The sequence below is a fragment of the Salvia miltiorrhiza genome, chromosome 8 (genome assembly GCF_028751815.1).
Source record: "Salvia miltiorrhiza cultivar Shanhuang (shh) chromosome 8, IMPLAD_Smil_shh, whole genome shotgun sequence".
Taxonomy (NCBI): Eukaryota; Viridiplantae; Streptophyta; class Magnoliopsida; order Lamiales; family Lamiaceae; genus Salvia; species Salvia miltiorrhiza.
This window is the reverse complement of record NC_080394.1, coordinates 12,637,613-12,656,037: the sequence shown is the minus strand read 5'-3', so window position 1 is coordinate 12,656,037 and position 18,425 is coordinate 12,637,613. Positions and strand designations below refer to the sequence as shown.

The following is an 18,425-nucleotide window of genomic DNA, read 5'->3' as shown; positions in this document are numbered from 1 at the left end:
CTTAGAATATTATATGATACATAATGATACTCATTATCATTTACTTGCTTTTGATATTTGATGATTTTTATATTTATACACAATATCAATTATATTTACTTACATTTAATATGTATATTTATTTATTTAAAATATCACTCACTTTTAATATTAGTCGTGCATCGCACGAGCGGACGTACTAGTTAAGATATGATAAGATAGTTTAAGTTAAATAGTAAATATATACACATATATTATAGCAAAATAAATCTTATCCTACATGGCATCGTATAATCACTTCATTCGAATTTTCCTCAATTCTCATTCATTCTTATTTATTTAAATATTTCTAATCAATTTTTTTACATTATAGCAAAATAAATCATATCCTACGTGACATCGTACAATTACTTTATTCTAATTTTCCTCAATTCTCATTCATTTTTATTTATTTATACATTTCTAATCAATTTTTACATTTAAAAACTATTAAATAATCATATAAATTTATAGATAAATTCTATACTATTAAATAATCGTATAAAACTATTAAATAAAGTCTGTACTATTAAATAATTGTATAAAACTATTAGATAAATCCAACATATCCATTTAATTATAAATCCTACATATCCATTTGATTATCGGAACCCAGCCAAATTAAAACACATTAGCACTTTGAGGGTCCATTCGTCTGTTTTCAAACGCCTGAAATCCCTCTCAACCTCATAACAACTCTTCTTATATATATAAACTCAATGACCAAGAAGAACTTCATCATGCCTCACAATCCACATTTTTTTCACCCGAAAATTTTAACTTAATAAAATGATGGCATAAATCTTATCTTACATGGCATCGTATAATCACTTCATTCTAATTTTCCTCAATTCTCATTCATTCTTATTATTTATATATTTCTAATCAATTTTTACATTATAGCAAAATAAATCATATCCTGCGTGGCATCATATAATCACTTTATTCTAATTTTTCTCAATTCTCATTCATTCTTATTTATTTATACATTTCTAATTAATTTTTACATTTAAAAATTATTAAATAATCATATAAATTTATAGATAAATTCTATACTATTAAATGATCGTATAAAACTATTAGATAAAATATGTACTATTAAATAATTGTATAAAACTATTAGATAAATCCAACATATAAATCCAACATATCCATTTGATTATCGGAACCCAGCCAAATTAGAACACATTAGCACTTTGAGGGTCCATTCGTCTGTTTTCAAACGCCTGAAATCCCTCACAACCTCATACCAACTTTTCTTATATATATAAACTCAATGACCAAGAAGAACTCATCATGCCTCACAATCCACCTTTTCTCACCCGAAAAATTTAACTTAATAAAATGATGACATTCAGAATAGGAATCCTTATACCTACTTAATTGAGATTGTTCCAAGTGTGACCAAGACTTAAATAAAGTATACCAATAAATTAATCCACGAAAAGCAATCAATTCAAATGTCAATTCATTTTTAAAAAAAAGATATTCTTCAACTAAACGTTATAAACAAATAAAATACATGCCTATGCCCAATATATGTATATATATATATATATATATATATATATATATAATAGCAAAATAAATCCTATCCTATGTGGCGCCGTATAATCACTCTATTTTAATTTTCTTCAATTTTCGTTCATTTTTTTTTTTAATTTTTAATCAATTTCCATATCTAAAAAAGATTTATATTTGTATTTTATTTTATTATATAATATTAGTTTAAGTTTATCACATCATACTCACAAATTGTATGTATATATATATAATACGTTTATATATAGATGTATTTACTTAAATAATTAACTATATATATATATATATATATATATATATAGGGTCAAGTTAAACAAAGAATGACCCTATGTATAGAGAATAAAGAATAAATCATAACCCCACATTTAATGGAGATTAACGGTTTTGATTCATTCCTAATTTCAATTTCTCAAATTCTAAATATTCATTATATATGAGTTTTAATTAATGAAAGGGCAAATCTATAATTTTCCAATCCCCCATATCTACCAAATCCCCCATTTACGTACTATTCAAAATCTCATATCACAATCTCTCTCTCTCTCTCTCACCAAAATCGAAAGTTTGCACCTTCTTGTCAAGAATTCTGCTGCGCCACTGCAACTCTGAAAATTCAGCGACGTCGTGTCTTCCTCTGGAATCGACATCCCTCACCAATCATCGTCACACACCGAGGTCTTCGCTTTCAAATGATCGCCTCTGCTTTTAGGATTTCTGGACCGAATTCGGCTTGCGACCGACCAAGAAGTACGACAAGAGGATGATTGTTGGGATCTACAAATTGATTGTTGATATTTTTTGTTGAGATCTGTTCATTTAGATATTATATTCTGTTCATTTATAAATTGTGCTCTGTTCATTTATGTCTCAGTGATCGGCGACCACTGCTCGATTTTGAGAATGAGGTTGTGTTCAACCATGACTTTGAGAAGATGGAGGGCATGGAACGGCGGCCAATCGCCGGTCTTCTAGAGGCGGCGATTGGACTGGCTGTGGACGGAGTTCTCGATCGAACTGGCTATGGACGGAGTTTTCGTCAAATTGAATGAGCAATTTTAGAATTTAGGGGATATTCATGCGTCCAGTAAATCTGAATATATCTGTTCATTTAGATATTGTGTCCTGTTCATTTATAAATTATTTTATGTTCATTTATGTTCACGGCGAATAGCTTTTATTTCCGTTTCTGCTATGAAATCTGAGTTTTTTTGTTTTTTTAACATACTAAAACATTTTGAACATTCTTTAAACAATTACGAACATCTAAATAAACTATTTGAATTTCTCTTAATAACATAAAATATTTAACATAAAGCATTTCGAACAAGCGTAAAAAAATTACGAACGCCTAAATAAACTATTTGAATGTTTCTTACTAACATAAAATATTTAACATAAAGTATTTCGAATAGGCGTAAAAAATTTACGAACAACTAAATAAAAATATTAAAAATTTTATGATGCTGGAGACGTTAATGGAGTTTATGTTTCTGGATATTTCAGAGACGTGAGTTCTGAAAAATTAATGTGATGAATGAATGAAAAGATATATAATATTGAAAGATATGGCAAAATCAAATCTTACTAAAATAAAGAAAGATAATTAAAGATACACACATCTTAATTAACGCATTATAAGATTAGTGAATGACATGATTATCCTTTTTGGCTATTAATATGGAAAAAGTCTACAAAAAATTCGGTCCATTAGATTAGTTTAATTGGAGAGTCTAGATTAATTCTCTTTTCTCTAAATACTTATCATTCTCTGTTTAACCTTTCTATATATATATATATATATATGATTGAATATGATTTCAAATTTGACGATGTTGTTCAAAGTTTGAGACGAGATTATTCTCATAACTTAATTATAGTTTCACAAATTCTAGATAAAATGATACTCACAAGTAAGTTATAATCTTCAAGCTCCATACAAGATGATGCTCAAAATTCAGATGTGGTATTTCAAACTCCAAAGAATATGGTTTTCAAAATCTTGACGTTCAAATGTCATATGTGGTCTTTAGAGCTTCATATGATTATCTTGTCTTATTAGGTCCATATGAGATGATACTCAGATGACATATGTTTAGTTAAATTATTTCTTATCCGTCAAATTTAAAGAATCTGAACAAACTTAATACTATCTCTGTCCCCCAAACATCTTCCTAAAAGAGGATGATACAGGTTTTAATAAAAGTTAGTTATGTATTTGATAAGTTGAGAATTGATCCCACAAAAAGTAAAATTATAAGAGTGATAGTTAGTGAAATTGGAGAACGAGTCCCACAAAAAGTGAAATTGTAAGGATAATAATTAGTGAAATTGTTTACAAAAATAGGTTAGAAAGATGTTTTGGGGACAAACCAAAATAGAAAAATATATATATATATATATATAGATATATATATATGAGGGACGAAGAGAGTAAATATTATCGATATACGACACATCATTTCATATTTTAAATTTACATATTTTTTTCTTCTAAAATCTTCAATCCCACGTCAACTTTTTATAAACTTCATCAAATGAATATTTATATAAAAATGTATTTCTATTATCACAACCTACATTTAATTGGCGAAAGTGATTAAGATTCTTTTTATATATAATACTGTTGAATTGGGTGTCAAAGTTGGTGATAGCATTTTAGTAACTTTGGGTTTTCAATGTCGTGGAATTATATGTAGTTAATGAGATGAATTTTTATAAAATTGAATGCATTTAGTCGTTATCGAAAACTTTCACTACTCAAGAGTTATGACTTTGATCCAATCCTCAAGCTTAGGTTATGTAGTTCCAATTATATCATGATTTCGGAATAAGGTGAAATATATGTGTATATTTTTTTGTTTTGCAGGATAGTGAAATATATAATTTATTCAATCATAATATCGATTATATTATCTATATAATATATAAAAAAAGAGTTTTTTCCTCTCTCTTCTTCCACCAATTTTTTCATTTTTGTCTCTTCCTATCAATTTTTTCTCTTCTCTTTTTTTTCTTCTAAATATCATCATATTTGATTAATGAAAAAATATTCAATATTCATCTTAAATTTAAGTTCGTGAAAAAATCTTTAATATGATATAAAAATCATCGAAATTAAATAAATTATGATTTTTTAAAAATATTATTTTATCTCTCCATTAAATTTATTTTTATAATATGAGATCTCCCAATCAAATACACCTATGCATATATTTGTTGATTAAGTAAATTTTAATTCGCACACTAATGTATTCATTGACCAAAAATATGTAAACACCGTTCTTAAATTTGTTGGGCTATAAAATGAGTCCAATATAAAGTTAATAGCCATGTTGGTTATCTATGATATGCACAAAAATAAGGTCAACATGGGACTTATTCTTGTTTTTATTTATTTTATTTTATTTTGCAACAAATTTGGGCTTGCTAGAATAGCTGAAATTTGGTCAACAATGTTGGGCTCATTGGAATTAAATAAATCCAACGGGTCGACTATGATAAAATAAAGGTGATTCTATTTTTTTTTTTGAAACAAGAGCTTAAATTAAGATAAATCCCGATGAAGAATATCTGAAAGCCAGCTCGGGAAAGTTGACCACCAAATCGTTACATCATCAGTAAAACAAGCGAAATTCGCAAGGCTATGGGCCGCCCCATTAGCCTCTCTCCGAACATGTCGGAAGTCAACAACACAGTGCTCCTTTGCATGAGCGAACACCTCAAACATGTCTTCACACAAAGAATCCAAACTTGTCTTCTCCTCTTTAACCACATGAACTGCAAGGATTGAATCCGAATACACAATCATGGGGCCAAGATCGTGTTGAAGGTTGAAACCGATACCTAGCAGCAGCGCGTGTAGTTCTCCCATGAGAATAGTATGGGTCTGCCCAATTCTTTGTGCCACCGCTGCGACAGGAGTCCCTCTGTGATCTCGAAAGATAAAACCAGCTCCCGTGCGGAGGCCATTCTCGTGGATAGAGATATCCACATCCATTCTAAGAACACCTTGCCGCGGAGGAATCCAAGAAACTGATCCTTCCTTGGGCAGGATCTGCTGCTGCACCGAAACACGAGCACGTGTCTCCTGAAATTGAACCAAAAACCTGCTACAAGTCGCGAAGAAATCCGGATCTGCAATGGGGGTGTTCCCGTGCTTGGCATCGCAAAGTCTCCTCCAAATCCACCATAAACAAACTGCAAAAAGGTCCACCCCCTCCGCATCAAAGCTCGCCCAAAACTTCCTACAAACTTCTTCAAAAGGAAGAGATCGCATCTCCTTAATGAAACTCCACCAGGGAGTTTGACTCCACAAACTTTTGACGGTCCTGCAAAAAAGAAGACAATGGGCAGTAACGCCCCACTCTTTATGACACCAAGAGCAAAGACCGTGAGTAGGGATGTGGTGACGTCGCAAATTAACATCCGTTGCAATCCAGTTGTGGATGGCTCTCCATAAAAAGATCTTCACTTTAGGCGGCACATTAGCATTCCAGATATAAGAAAAAGATTTGTCTCGAGGGCGAGAGGAAAGGTTGGGATTCGGCTTATAGAATCCAGTGGCTGCTAAATAACCCGTCTTAACAGTATATCTCCCTTTTTCATCAAACACCCAGAATCTAGAATCACAAGTATTATTTTCAGGGATGTTCAAACTCTCAATAGCCTCCACTTCATGGGGGTAGAAAGCAGCCTCTACCTTCAAATGATTCCAAGTGCCCTCCTCAGAAATGAAACTTGAAACCTTGGTTTCTCTATCATCCCGGGGCCTCGCCAATGCCACACCACTACAATTCCCCGGGATCCAAGCATCGGTAAAAGCTCGAATATGTTCACCTGTTCCGACCCTCCATCGTAAACCTTCCTTGAGAAGTTCTTTACCCCAACAAATTGATCTCCACGAGTAAGAGGCATTAGAATTAGGAGTTGCATGCATAAAGTTATCGTCCCTAAAATACCGTCCTCCCAAAACACGCGCAACCAAAGAATCCGGGAATTTTGCAAGGCGCCAAGCCTGTTTAGCTAAAAGGGCCTTGTTAAAATCCCCCAGAAGTCGAAAGCCCATGCCGCCTGCAGACTTCGGTCGACAGAGGGAGGCCCATGAGGTCCAGTGCATACGTTTTGAGTCCTCCGATTCTCCCCACCAAAAGTTGGCACAAGCCTTTTGAATATCACAGCAAATACCATCTGGAACTTTAAAACAGCTCATAGTGTAAGTAGGAATTGCTTGAATAACAGATTTAAGGAGTACCTCTTTGCCCCCAGCCGAGAAGAGTTTGTTATGCCATGAGCTCAATTTTTTGCAGACCCTCTCTCGGATGTAATCAAACTGGAGTTTCTTTTTCCGGATAATAAAAGTAGGCAGCCCAAGATACACGGCATGGCCCTGCGTTTCTTGAATCCCCAAAGATAGAACCACATCTTTAATATCTTGGCGAATAGTACAGGGGCTGAAACTGACGGCAGATTTTTCGAGGTTCACCACTTGTCCCGAAGCAACGGAGTATTTTTCCAGGATCTCACGGATAGCTTTAGCACCATTCTCTTTAGCCTTGAAGAACAAGAGACTGTCATCCGCAAAGAAGAGGTGGGAAACAGGTGGGCTAGCTTTCGCCACATGGAGACCAACAAAAAACTTCTCCCTTTCGTATTCTTGAAGCATAGCAGAGAGGCCTTGTGCACACAGAACAAAAAGAAAAGGAGAGAGAGGACAGCCCTGGCGAATGCCTCTAGAAGGAGAAACGGAGCCGAACACCTTGCTGTTAATCACAAAAGAGAATTCCACCGTGGAGATACAATCCATAATCACCCTAGTCATCAAAACCGGGAAGCCCATCGCCTCCATGATCTTGTGTAAAAAACCCCATTCAACCCGATCGTACGCTTTGCTCATATCAAGTTTTGCCGCTGCGAACCCGTGCTTACCCTTCTTTTGATTCCGTAACCAGTGCATACATTCATAGCCCACTAAAATATTGTCGGAAATCATTCTTCCCGGAACAAAAGCACTCTGCGTTTCATCGATGACCTCCCCAAGAACTCTTCGAAGTCTATTCGCAAGAGTTTTCGTCACAATTTTGTAAACGGTGTTACACAGGCTAATAGGCCGAAAATCTCTAACTTTATCCGGCTTCTTCACTTTTGGAATGAGGACAATAAGCGTTTTATTCCAATCTCGAACACTGACCCCTTCATTAAGAATCATGAGCACCTCCTTAGTTATAGAACTCCCAATCTCGGTCCAATACTTTTGGAAGAAGATTGGAGGGAATCCATCTGGGCCAGGAGCCTTATGTGGATTCATTTGATTGATAGCTTTCCTCACATCTTCACTAGTGAACGGGGCTGCCAGAATTTCTTTAGCCGCCTCATCAAAGGATCGCGAAATATGTTTGGTGATCATCGCAAAATCAGTCTCCGTAGGAGAGTTAGTGCGAAACAGTGTTTCAAAGAAATTCTGGACGATATCAGCTTTGTCCTTGTCGTGTTTCTTCTTTTCCCCAAACTGATCCACCAAAAAATCAATCTTATTCTTCCTTTTTCGATCCGAGGCAAAAGAGTGAAAATATTTAGTATTACGATCACCGAAACTTAGCCAATTCGCCCTTGATCTTTGTTTCCAGTGTATCTCCTCCGCTTCCGTCATTTGTTCAATCACTTTATTGATCTGAAGCAGCTCGTCTCGCACATCCATTGTTGCTTGTTTGTTAAGAAGGGCAACCCTTCTTTTTCGCAGCTCAGTAAGCTTCTTCGTCGGGTGTTTAAAATCAGATTCCACCCACTTTTTCAGAAACTCTCGACAGTGGCCAAGACGGTGGTGAACCAACTGTCCTCCGCTCATCTGCCAGTTCATCAAAAGGTCCGCCGAAAAAGAATCCTCGAGCATCCATTTTTGCTCAAAATGAAATCGCTTAGCTCCCCCAGCTGACGAACCACCCTCTTTATGTACCAAGTGGAGAAAAACAGCTCTATGATCAGAGCTGAAATTATCAAGCACTCGCGCTCTTCTCTCGCCGAACGCCAAAACTCCCGGTTCGTTAATGAAGAAACGATCGAGCAACTCTTGGACGTGCGCAGCCCCATCCCTCTTGTTGCTCCAAGTGAAAGGAGTGTCGTTCTTCAAGGTTTTCAGACCACAAAATTCCAAAGCCGAGCGAAAACGCATCATCTGAGCCCAAGGTTTCTTCGGTCCTCCTCTTTTCTCGTTCTGACACAAAATCTCGTTAAAATCTCCTCCAACAATCCAAGGGGTATTGGCCTGACTTTCATCATCGAGGCGTCTGAGCAAGTCCCAAGAATGTTGTCGTTGTGTGGAATCGGGGTTGCCATAAAACCCCGTGAATCTCCAAACTTTCGAATCCATAGTAACACGGCAGTCTATATGACCGCTAGAAAAACTCTTGATATCCACCTGAAGAGGGTGTTTCCAGAAGAGCATTAATCCCCCACTTGACCCCGAGGGATTGACAGTAAAATGTCCCTCAAAGTCTAAAATAAACTTCCATCGCTCACACTTCCGATCTCGAGTCTTTGTTTCCGAAATAAAAAGCAACCATGGGTTCTCGCCCGCCACTAGGCGGCGAAGCTCTTGGAATGCCCGGGGTGTACCCAACCCACGGGCATTCCACACAATGCAACTCATTGGACTCGGCGGGGCTGCTCGGCAGCCTCCGCCGTTGGTGTCAAGATGTAACTATTGTCGAGACGTGGTTGTTTGGAACAGGGGATCAGCACTTCCGTCTCAAACTCGGGATCCCCTTTTCTTTTCTTGCCCAGGTCCTCACTAGCAGTCTGACCAGTAGGCTCGCCTCCTCCCCTCCCTCTTCCTCCAACAGCTCCCCTTTCCACTCCCTCAGTGCTCGGGCTCATCCCTCGCCCACCCCGGCCTCCTCTTCCTCCTAATCCCCTCCTCGAAACATCCTCCTTCCTAGCCCGTTTCTTCCAGCCTCCCATTTTTGGGGGAGTCCCCTTCTTGCCTCCACTTTTTTCCCCTACTGTTGCCACGCCCTTTCCCTTAACTTCCACCCCTCCAATCCCTTCATAAGTATCATCCTTATGCACCTCCCCCTTCTCTCCCTCACCCTTCTTCACCCCATCCATTTTTTCCACTTTTCCCTCCTCCTTCTTATGACCCCTATGTCCCTCACCCTCTCCCTCTTTATTCCCTCTTTGTCCGCCTCTCCCCGAAACCAGAGCCTGTGTCATCTCTATCAGCATCTTCTCACAGTTCTGCGACTCATCCGGAGTCGAAATAGCAGGGCTCGAAACATGCTTTGGGTTTCTGTAGTTTCCTCCAAAGCATCCCTGAGCACTTGAAGCTGCCTCATCTTCATTCTCATCCCCCTTCTTGTGTGAGCTTGGGGATAATCGAGGGGAACTTTCATTGACAACCTTTCTCCGCTCGGTTTGAGACGACTCCCCAGTCATATAAACCATGTTATGTGTCGTCTTCTTTCGAGCCTCGTAGGCTCTAGGAGCCAAAATCCACATTCCAAACTTCAGTTCTTGATCGCCACAGCTCGCTTCCTCACAGAAATGAAGAAGGTGGCCAATTTTTCCGCAGCGAAAGCAAAAGTTTGGCAACTTTTCATAAAGCAGTAATATAATGGCACCCTCCATCTCACCATCAGGGAGGAGGCGCACACATCTTTTTAGCGGTAAATTTAGGGACCAGGAAACCCTAACTCTTGCAAATTTTCCCAAACAAAGGCCCCCTGCCCCCAAATCGATCTCTTTGACAGTACCAATTTGTTCTCCAATGCGTCTAATCACATCCGGGTGCATACAAGCCAGGGGCAGGTTATGGCACTGAATCCATCCTGTGAAAGATTCAAACTTGACTTCACAGGGGTGTTGAAAACCTTCAATTTCAGCGAACAATAGGAGATCCTGGAAGAAATGCCAAGGACCATCTAAAAAAGCATGTTTTTTATCCAAACCCGACGTAAATTGAGCAATAAATAGGTTTGGTCCCACAATCTCCACATCGACCCTTAACTGTGTCTGTAGAATAATTGGGAGTTGAGTGAGTAAAAGCTCCCTATTGACTTGTTTGCTAGCAAACACCTTTCCAACAAGGCAAAGTTTTGTCTGAAGGCGCAAATTATTCGTAAGGCTGGCGGAGAGGGCCACCGTAGAATCATCTGCTTCCTCTGACAGCTTGAGTTGATTCACCAATCTTTGTATTTCTTCTGGATCCATGATCAAAACTGAAGAAGGCACGCTCTCCTCTCAGTAGAAGGGAAAAACTATCGCTAGAAGCCGCGAAGACTCTTTTCTCAGAACCCTAGGGAGAAACCCAAGCAGCGTCTGGAAAAATTTATGGACAGAGGTCAACTATTACAATAAAGGTGATTCTATTGGTAGCCTCATTTTTACTTCTTATAGCCTATAATTTATTAAAATATTAAAAATATCAATAAAAACACTATTTCATTTTTATAGCCTCTGATTAAAAAGTCAGTAAAATTATAACTTTTTCTTCTCCAAAAGCTGGTGCCGCCGCCGTCGATTACTCCGCAATCTTCAGCTTATCTTTGGACGAGCAGAACAAGACCGCGATCGGGGTTTTGGGGACAGTACTACCGCTTCTTCATGCGTTGTGGTCTGGCTCGAAGCGGACTCGACCTTGGTGTTGTACCATCTAATCATGGGGCAGAACAATCGGGTGAAGATGATCAAGTTCAGGGCGGTGCAGATTCTACTGGGGATGGTCAAGTCGAGACATATGTCGGAGCGGTGCAAATTATGTTGGTTAAATTCCAGAGTGTTTTTTTTTTCTTTACCTAAAATTCAAACTCCACTACAAATTGAAGCATGTCTACACAAACACCCATATAATTCCCTAATTAAATTACAATCGCTCTATAAACACCACTCACTAATACACATACAGTAAAATTTTAGATCCTGAGCGCAGATTCGAACACTAGTGACACCACGACGAGAGTGTAGTCGACCGCGAATGATGTTGCCGCCACTCCCGCGAAGGATGCAGGAGTTGGCACTGGAGCCTCTTGTGCCACAACGTTTCCTACGACAGTCAAAATCGCCGCTGCGACCATGAGAGATCTAGCCTTAGACATTGCCATTGCCATTGCGCAGCTGGAGCGTAATTGAACGAATTGTGAAGCGGTGTGTGCTAAAGCAAGAGAGAAATGCAATTTGAGAGAGAGAGAATTTTAACAGCAGAGCTGCAATGCAGCGTGTGTTTTCTCTTAATATTTTAAAGGTTAGGGATTAAATTACATGTAAATTAAATTGGGGGTTATAAGGATAAAATAGTATATTATTAATCATTTTAATATTTTATTAAATGATATGCTACAAAGAGTAAAATGGGGGCTATGAATAGAATCTCCCTAAAATAAATGGTAATTTTAAATACAATCCTCAATTTTATCACTATAGCCCTTTATTTAAAAAATAATAGTAAAAAATAATTATAATTATACTATTTTACCCTTATAGACGCCATTAATAATACATACAATATTTTTCACAGGTAAATTATATAACTATAATCCTGATTTAATATTAAAAATACTGATAAATAACCCCAACAACTCCATCATTATAGCCCTCCCCCCCCCAAAAAAAATCAAGAACGTGAATTCACAGATAATTCATATAACTCCATCTCGATATAATAATAAAAATACTGATAAATAACCTTGATAACTCCATCAATATGCCCCCAACAAAATTTTAAGAACGTGATTTTGCAGAAGAAGCATTAATCTAAAATAGACGCATGAAGAGGAACATAAACATAAGGAAGAACAAAAAAAAAAGTTATTGTATTTTGGTTATTTTAATTTTCAGGTGCTAAGTTTAGGAAAATTAGACATCATTATTTGGGGGAAGATCCTAGACTATGCCCTGATCACTCTATGAAAGATATCTACTCCAACTTATGAAGATGAATTTAATAATAAAAAAATACCAGTTTACAATTTGACCTAGAATAAATAAAGGTCTTCATTTTGCTAGGGTTAGCCTTTTGGGAGGGGGGAGGGGTCTAACAACATGGGGATTTCTTATTTTGTCTTGCTAAACTTTTATGATGAGATAATAAAATAGTACGACTTTGCCTCAGGATCTCAAACGGCGCAAAATATATATAGTATTGTATATCATGATGGATGATAATGAATGAACAATACCTGAGATCCTAGGTTCGAGTCCACCTTTGTGCGGTCTTTAAATTTTTTGATCTGCTTGTTTAATTTATCAACAAAAAATGTACTCCCTCCGTCCACGAAATAAACTCCTACTTGCCCTTAAATATTTGTCCACGAAATAAACTCATACTCTGCTTTTTGGACAATTATATCATCCCTTGCTTTTAAATTTACTACACTTTTATCTATTGGGCCCACTTTATTCCACCATTAATTATGTAATTAGTCTCCTCTAAACTAAATATTATTATTATTATTATTATTATTATTATTATTATTATTATTATTGTTGTTGTTGTTGTTGTTGTTATTATTATTATTGTTATTATCCTTATTATTATTATTATCCTTACTATTTTTTTATTATTATTGTTATTTTTATTGTTGTTGTTATTATTATTATTATTATTATTATTATTACTTTTCTTCTTATTATTATTATTATTATTTTTGTTATTCCTTCTTAATATTCCTTATTCTTCTTCTTTTCTTATTCTTCTTTCTTCTTCTTCTTCTTCTTCTTCTTCTTCTTCTTTCTTCTTTCTTCTTCTTATTATTTTATTTTTATTTTTATTATTATTATTTTTTATTTTATTATTATTATTATTATATTATTATTATTATCCTTATTATTATATTATATTATTATTATCCTTATTATTATTATTATTATTGTGTTGTTATTGTTATTATTATTATTATTATTATTATTATTATTATTATTACTACTACTATTGTTATTATTCTTATTATTATTATGCGCGCTGTTGGGGTCGCTATGCGCGCTTAGGCAAATTGGGGTCGCTATGCGCGCTGTTTCGCCCCCTATGATGATTGAGGTTCACTGGTGGCCACCGGCGGGGCAGTGGATTAAAGTCAATACTGACGGTTCGGCACTTGGGAAACCTGGGAGCATTGCCGCGGGCGGTGTGTTCCGCGATAACTGGGGTGCGGTTCGCGGTTGTTATCACTATAAAGGGGGTTCGGGGTTCGCTTTTGAAGCGGAGCTTTTCGCGATCATCCATGCTGTTCGAATTGCGAATTCTCGTGGTTGGCATTGGCTTTGGATTGAAGCAGACTCGTCTTATGTTGTCCAGCTTCTTCAATCTCGTTCTCTGAATGTTCCATGGCGTTTTCTTCCGCTCTGGAAACAGACTTTAAATTGGCTTTCAACTTTTCGAATTCAGATCTCGCATATTTATAGAGAAGGAAATAGTGTGGCGGATATTATGGCTAACCATGCCCGGATCGAAGGGTGGTGGCCCTTTGCTATTGAGGATATTAAGATTGCGGTTTCTTTGGATATGGCGACTCATAGTCGCGTGCGTATGAAGAATTGATGACATGGGACAGGGGCGACCTTTCCGGCCTCTGTCTCGTCTGTCTTTTGATCTGTAGGGTTCTCAAAGAAGATCTCCAACTTGCTGCTGTTCGATCTCGTGTGTAGTCTCTGCTGAGAGATTTGGCGACGGCATATAACCGGAAAAAATCTCTTCTCACTTGGTGTTTTTGGGGACATGGGTTTGGTTTACTCAGCGACGGCGTCTAACCGGCTGAGGTTCAACTTTTTTTTCTGTTTCTTGGATGATGGCGACAGCGTCTCACCGGACATCATCTTTGTTGCTTTGCTTGTTCTTGTTTCGGTTGTGACTAGTTTGAGCCGGGATTGTTTTGAAACGATGGTTAGGCCGGAGTTTCAGAAACTTTCCTTTCCGCTCTTCTGGTCGTAGTTTTTGTCTTTTGACGAGAACTCTTTTTCCTTTCCTGGTTTTTCCCACGGGGTTTTCCATGAAAAAGTTTTAATGAGGCTCGGCCCTAAGTCTGCTTTTTTGTGCTTTCTAGGGTTTCTTTGTTCTTTTTTCCTTTTCCCTTTTTTATATAAAATCGCATTTTAATAATTCTTATTATTATTATTATCCTTATTATTATTATTATTATTATTATTATTATTATTATCCTTATTATCCTTATTATTATTATTATTATTATTATCAAATTGCTAGTTAAAGATTAGTAAAAGTAATAACAATACATAAACACTACCCTTTTAGTCTTTTACACCACCTTTACACCACATTTTTCAGCTTTCTTAGTCTCCGTGCCGAACCCCAACTGGGAGTTTATTTCGTGGACGGAGGAAGTATGTAGCAGATGTACCTAGTAGTAGTGTGATTAATGTCCAAGGTAGAGGTCCAGGGTTCGAGTCTATAATGGCGCGATCCTTATTATTTCTTTATTTACTTGTTAATTTATCAAAAAAAAAATGTAACATATGTAAAAAAGATACAATTGGAGAATGAAAAAAAAAGTTCTCTTAAAAAACTTTCAAAATAAAGTTACACCTAGTGAATAAAAGATTTCAAAATTTAGTTAGCACCTAATGAATTACAAGTAGCAGACATTTATCTTGGACATAGTGAAATCAGAATAGCAAATACTCACTCCGTCCCACGAATCTTGACACGTATTCCTTTTTTAGCCGTCCCACGAATCTTGACACATTTCTAAATAAGGTAATAATTATTACATTCTCTCTCCTACTTTATCACTTTTATTACATTTTCTTTCCTACTTTATCACTTTTATACTTTATTAATTGCACACTTAAAACATTAATCTACAACTCCTTAATTCTCGTGCCGAAACCAAACGTGTCAAGATTCGTGGGACGAATGGAGTATTTATGTGGACATGTGTGATCCGAGAAGGACATACAATTATTCCATGAACAAACTACGATCATACATTTAATTTTACAAGACCTACTACAAGAATCCACCGTTTCAAAGTGAAAATTTGGAAGCGAAAATTGAACTTGTTAACAAGTAAATTCATGAACAACCTTTTGGACATCACGCTTTGGTTTTGGGGAAGCTAATGTACCAGTGGCGTCATCTTACTCCTCACAAAGCCACAACAGCTTAGAAATATCAGACGAGAAGCTAAAGCTCCCTACCTACCATTGATCACCCATAGTGTAACATTCCAAATTATAACACAAAATGAACATTTCTATTCTGAAACACCAGCTTGCCTAGACATAATTATGCAAATAAAGCCTTAATGAAATACACTCGTTTAAAACGCTGCGAAAATGGAACATGGAAACTATCCAAACAAAATGACACACTCTTATTAAATATGAATCACTAATTAATTGAAGTTGCCAATAATCACCACTCAATGATTAGCCACGTGCAGTAAGTTCTCTCCAATTAGAAGTCCCCCAGATATCATAGAGTTGAAATACTATCATGTTGGAAAAATTCTATGTTTTGATGAAATGTCAAAACCCAATAATGGAACCTTGGTGATCACTAAAACATAGCTTATGAATGTCACAAGTATTCTAAGCTGATGAAGTTTACTAGAGAAGTCAAAGGCTACTAGACCTAGCTAAAGATCCAACTGGAGTCCCAGGCTGATGGGAAAATTCTAGCCTGAAGGATCAACAATGCGAATGAGGTGATCAGAGTTTGTGCCCTTGCCACAGAGCACAAGAACTTTGATGCACTCGATGCTAAGCTGATGGAAGCATCAATTTAACATAGCAAACTGACTGAAGGACAACATGCGTTCGTACTCAAATTCATTCATGTCACGTCAACCCTTTGATTAAAAGACTTAAAGCAATGTTAGGCCTTGTAACATATACTCTTTCGAACATTAAATGCCTCTGAATATGCATATACTATAGGGCCTCTGAATAAGGCCCTATAGTTTGGATCTAGATAAAAATTATATTACTAAATACTTCATTTGTCTCACTTATCTTGGCACATTTGCTTTGGGCACAACGATTAAAAATAAGGTGTTAAAAGTATAAAGTGGGTAAGGACCACTTATTTGATATATGTAGAAAAGGTATGGACCACACATACTCTCTTCATCTCAATTCAATAGGCTACATTTCCTCATTTAGATGCCTCAATTTAATAGGTCACTTCCCAAAATTGAAAGTTAATTAAAAGCCTTACATAACTCATTATTTACCCTATATTTCATTGTGGCCCACACATAATTACCTCAATATCCATTTAAAAAAGAATATCTTCATTTCTCTATCCTACTTTTTTGACAAATATATCCTCAAATCTCATGTTTTATTCTAAACTATTCGCTTCTTAACATATGTGGCCAAGTTTTATGACCTATTGAATTGGGACAGATGGAGTACTTTTTTTGAAAAGAGTCAATATAAATTGGACAAACTAAAAGGGAAGTATGGCAAGATAAGTCGGACGGAGAAAGTAACAAATTAATAAAGAAAAAAAATAAAAATACTTTCTTCGTCACATTAAAAGTGGCATGCATGTATTCCATTTTGAGTTATCCCACTATAAGTGGCATGTTTTCATAAATGAAAAATTTTAACCCTTAAAAAAGTGTAGACCCTATCACTTTCAACCTATTTACACATTCGTCTTAATTTCCGTGCCAAAAAAAAAATTGAACCACTTATAGTGGAACGAAGTAATAAAATATAATTATGGATTATAGAATTGAAATTGAAATTTTTCATATATAGATAATATGAATTATTGAAAAAGAAATTGAATTTTTGTTTTTTTTTATAAATAAATTATGTTTAATCATAATCAATAAATTACAATAATTATCTTAAATTTAATGACAAATGACTTAAATTTAATAACAAATGAGGTGACAGTGCCCCGTGCATGGCACGGTTGGATTGTAGTTTTTTATAAAAATAAATACTCCCTCTGACCCCTAAATAACTTTCTATTTTTCCTTTTTGAAACGTCCTTCAAATAACTTGATATCAATTTTGGGACATTACTCCACTAGTCCACTATTAATAATATTTTATTTATTCTTACTTTTCACCATTTTCAATACTAAGGGCATCCATAGTGGAGAGCCAACCTTTGCTCTTAAAAGTGGTCCTCACCACTTTTGAGCCAACACCCAACATTGGATAGCCAATCCCTTGGCTCTTAAAATTTTGATTTATAATTTGTATTTAATTTTAATATTTGTTTTCAATTAATTTTAACACTATATTTAATAACATAAATTTCATTAAATAAAAATCAAATACTACATTAAAAAATAAAAAATAAGAAAAAATACAATAATTTCAAAAAATTGAAATCAATTAGCTATGGACCAACGGGACCAAATCGCGCCCACACATGCTCGACTAGATCATCTCTGAGGCAAGCGTGCAAACAATTATCTCGCATGTTTGAACTTCGGGCCATATAGGCGGCGAATTCCAGCGGTGCTCCGGTATTGAACGTTGTTTGAGGCCCGCTACTTGATCCCTCGCCCCTTCATCCTCGATTATCATATTGTGCAATATGATGCACGCAAACATGATAGTCCACATGTGCTCATTCTTCCATAAACGAGCTTGACCTTTGATAATATGCCAACGAGCTTGAAGAAAACCAAAAGCTCATTCAACATCATTTCTTGCAGCTTCTTGCATCACTTTAAACCCTCGCTTCTTCTCATCACTCGGAAATGCGAAGGTCTTCACGAATACGGGTTACTCATGGTAGATGTCATCTGTTAAGTAGTGGCCTCTAGTATGATGGGCATTGTTTGCCACAAAGTGAACCGTTGGCTCATACCTCGAAAGAACGTCATTGAAAAGTGTCGATTGATTCAACATGTTGATGTCGTTGTTCGAGCTTGCGACTCTAAAGAAGGCGT

At 36.3% G+C, this 18,425-nt stretch overlaps 1 protein-coding gene and 1 long non-coding RNA gene across 2 annotated transcripts; one reads left to right on the top strand and one right to left on the bottom strand.

Annotated features, from left to right (window-relative positions):
• Positions 1–2,051: 2,051 nt before the first annotated feature.
• LOC131001089 (uncharacterized) lies at positions 2,052–2,715 on the top strand. Its single transcript, XR_009093858.1, has 2 exons — positions 2,052–2,307; positions 2,432–2,715. It is a non-coding gene; the product is annotated as an uncharacterized LOC131001089 (long non-coding RNA).
• A 6,483-nt stretch (positions 2,716–9,198) lies between these two features.
• Positions 9,199–10,761, bottom strand: LOC130998089 (uncharacterized). The gene has a single exon (XM_057923522.1). The coding sequence runs from the start codon at positions 10,759–10,761 to the stop codon at positions 9,199–9,201; it is 1,563 nt and encodes a 520-aa protein (XP_057779505.1).
• Positions 10,762–18,425: the final 7,664 nt, after the last annotated feature.

What these genes read in the sequence shown, in the direction of transcription:
- LOC130998089 (XM_057923522.1), bottom strand. Translation starts at nt 10,761, where the DNA reads ATGGATCCAGAAGAAATACAAAGATTGGTGAATCAACTCAAGCTGTCA.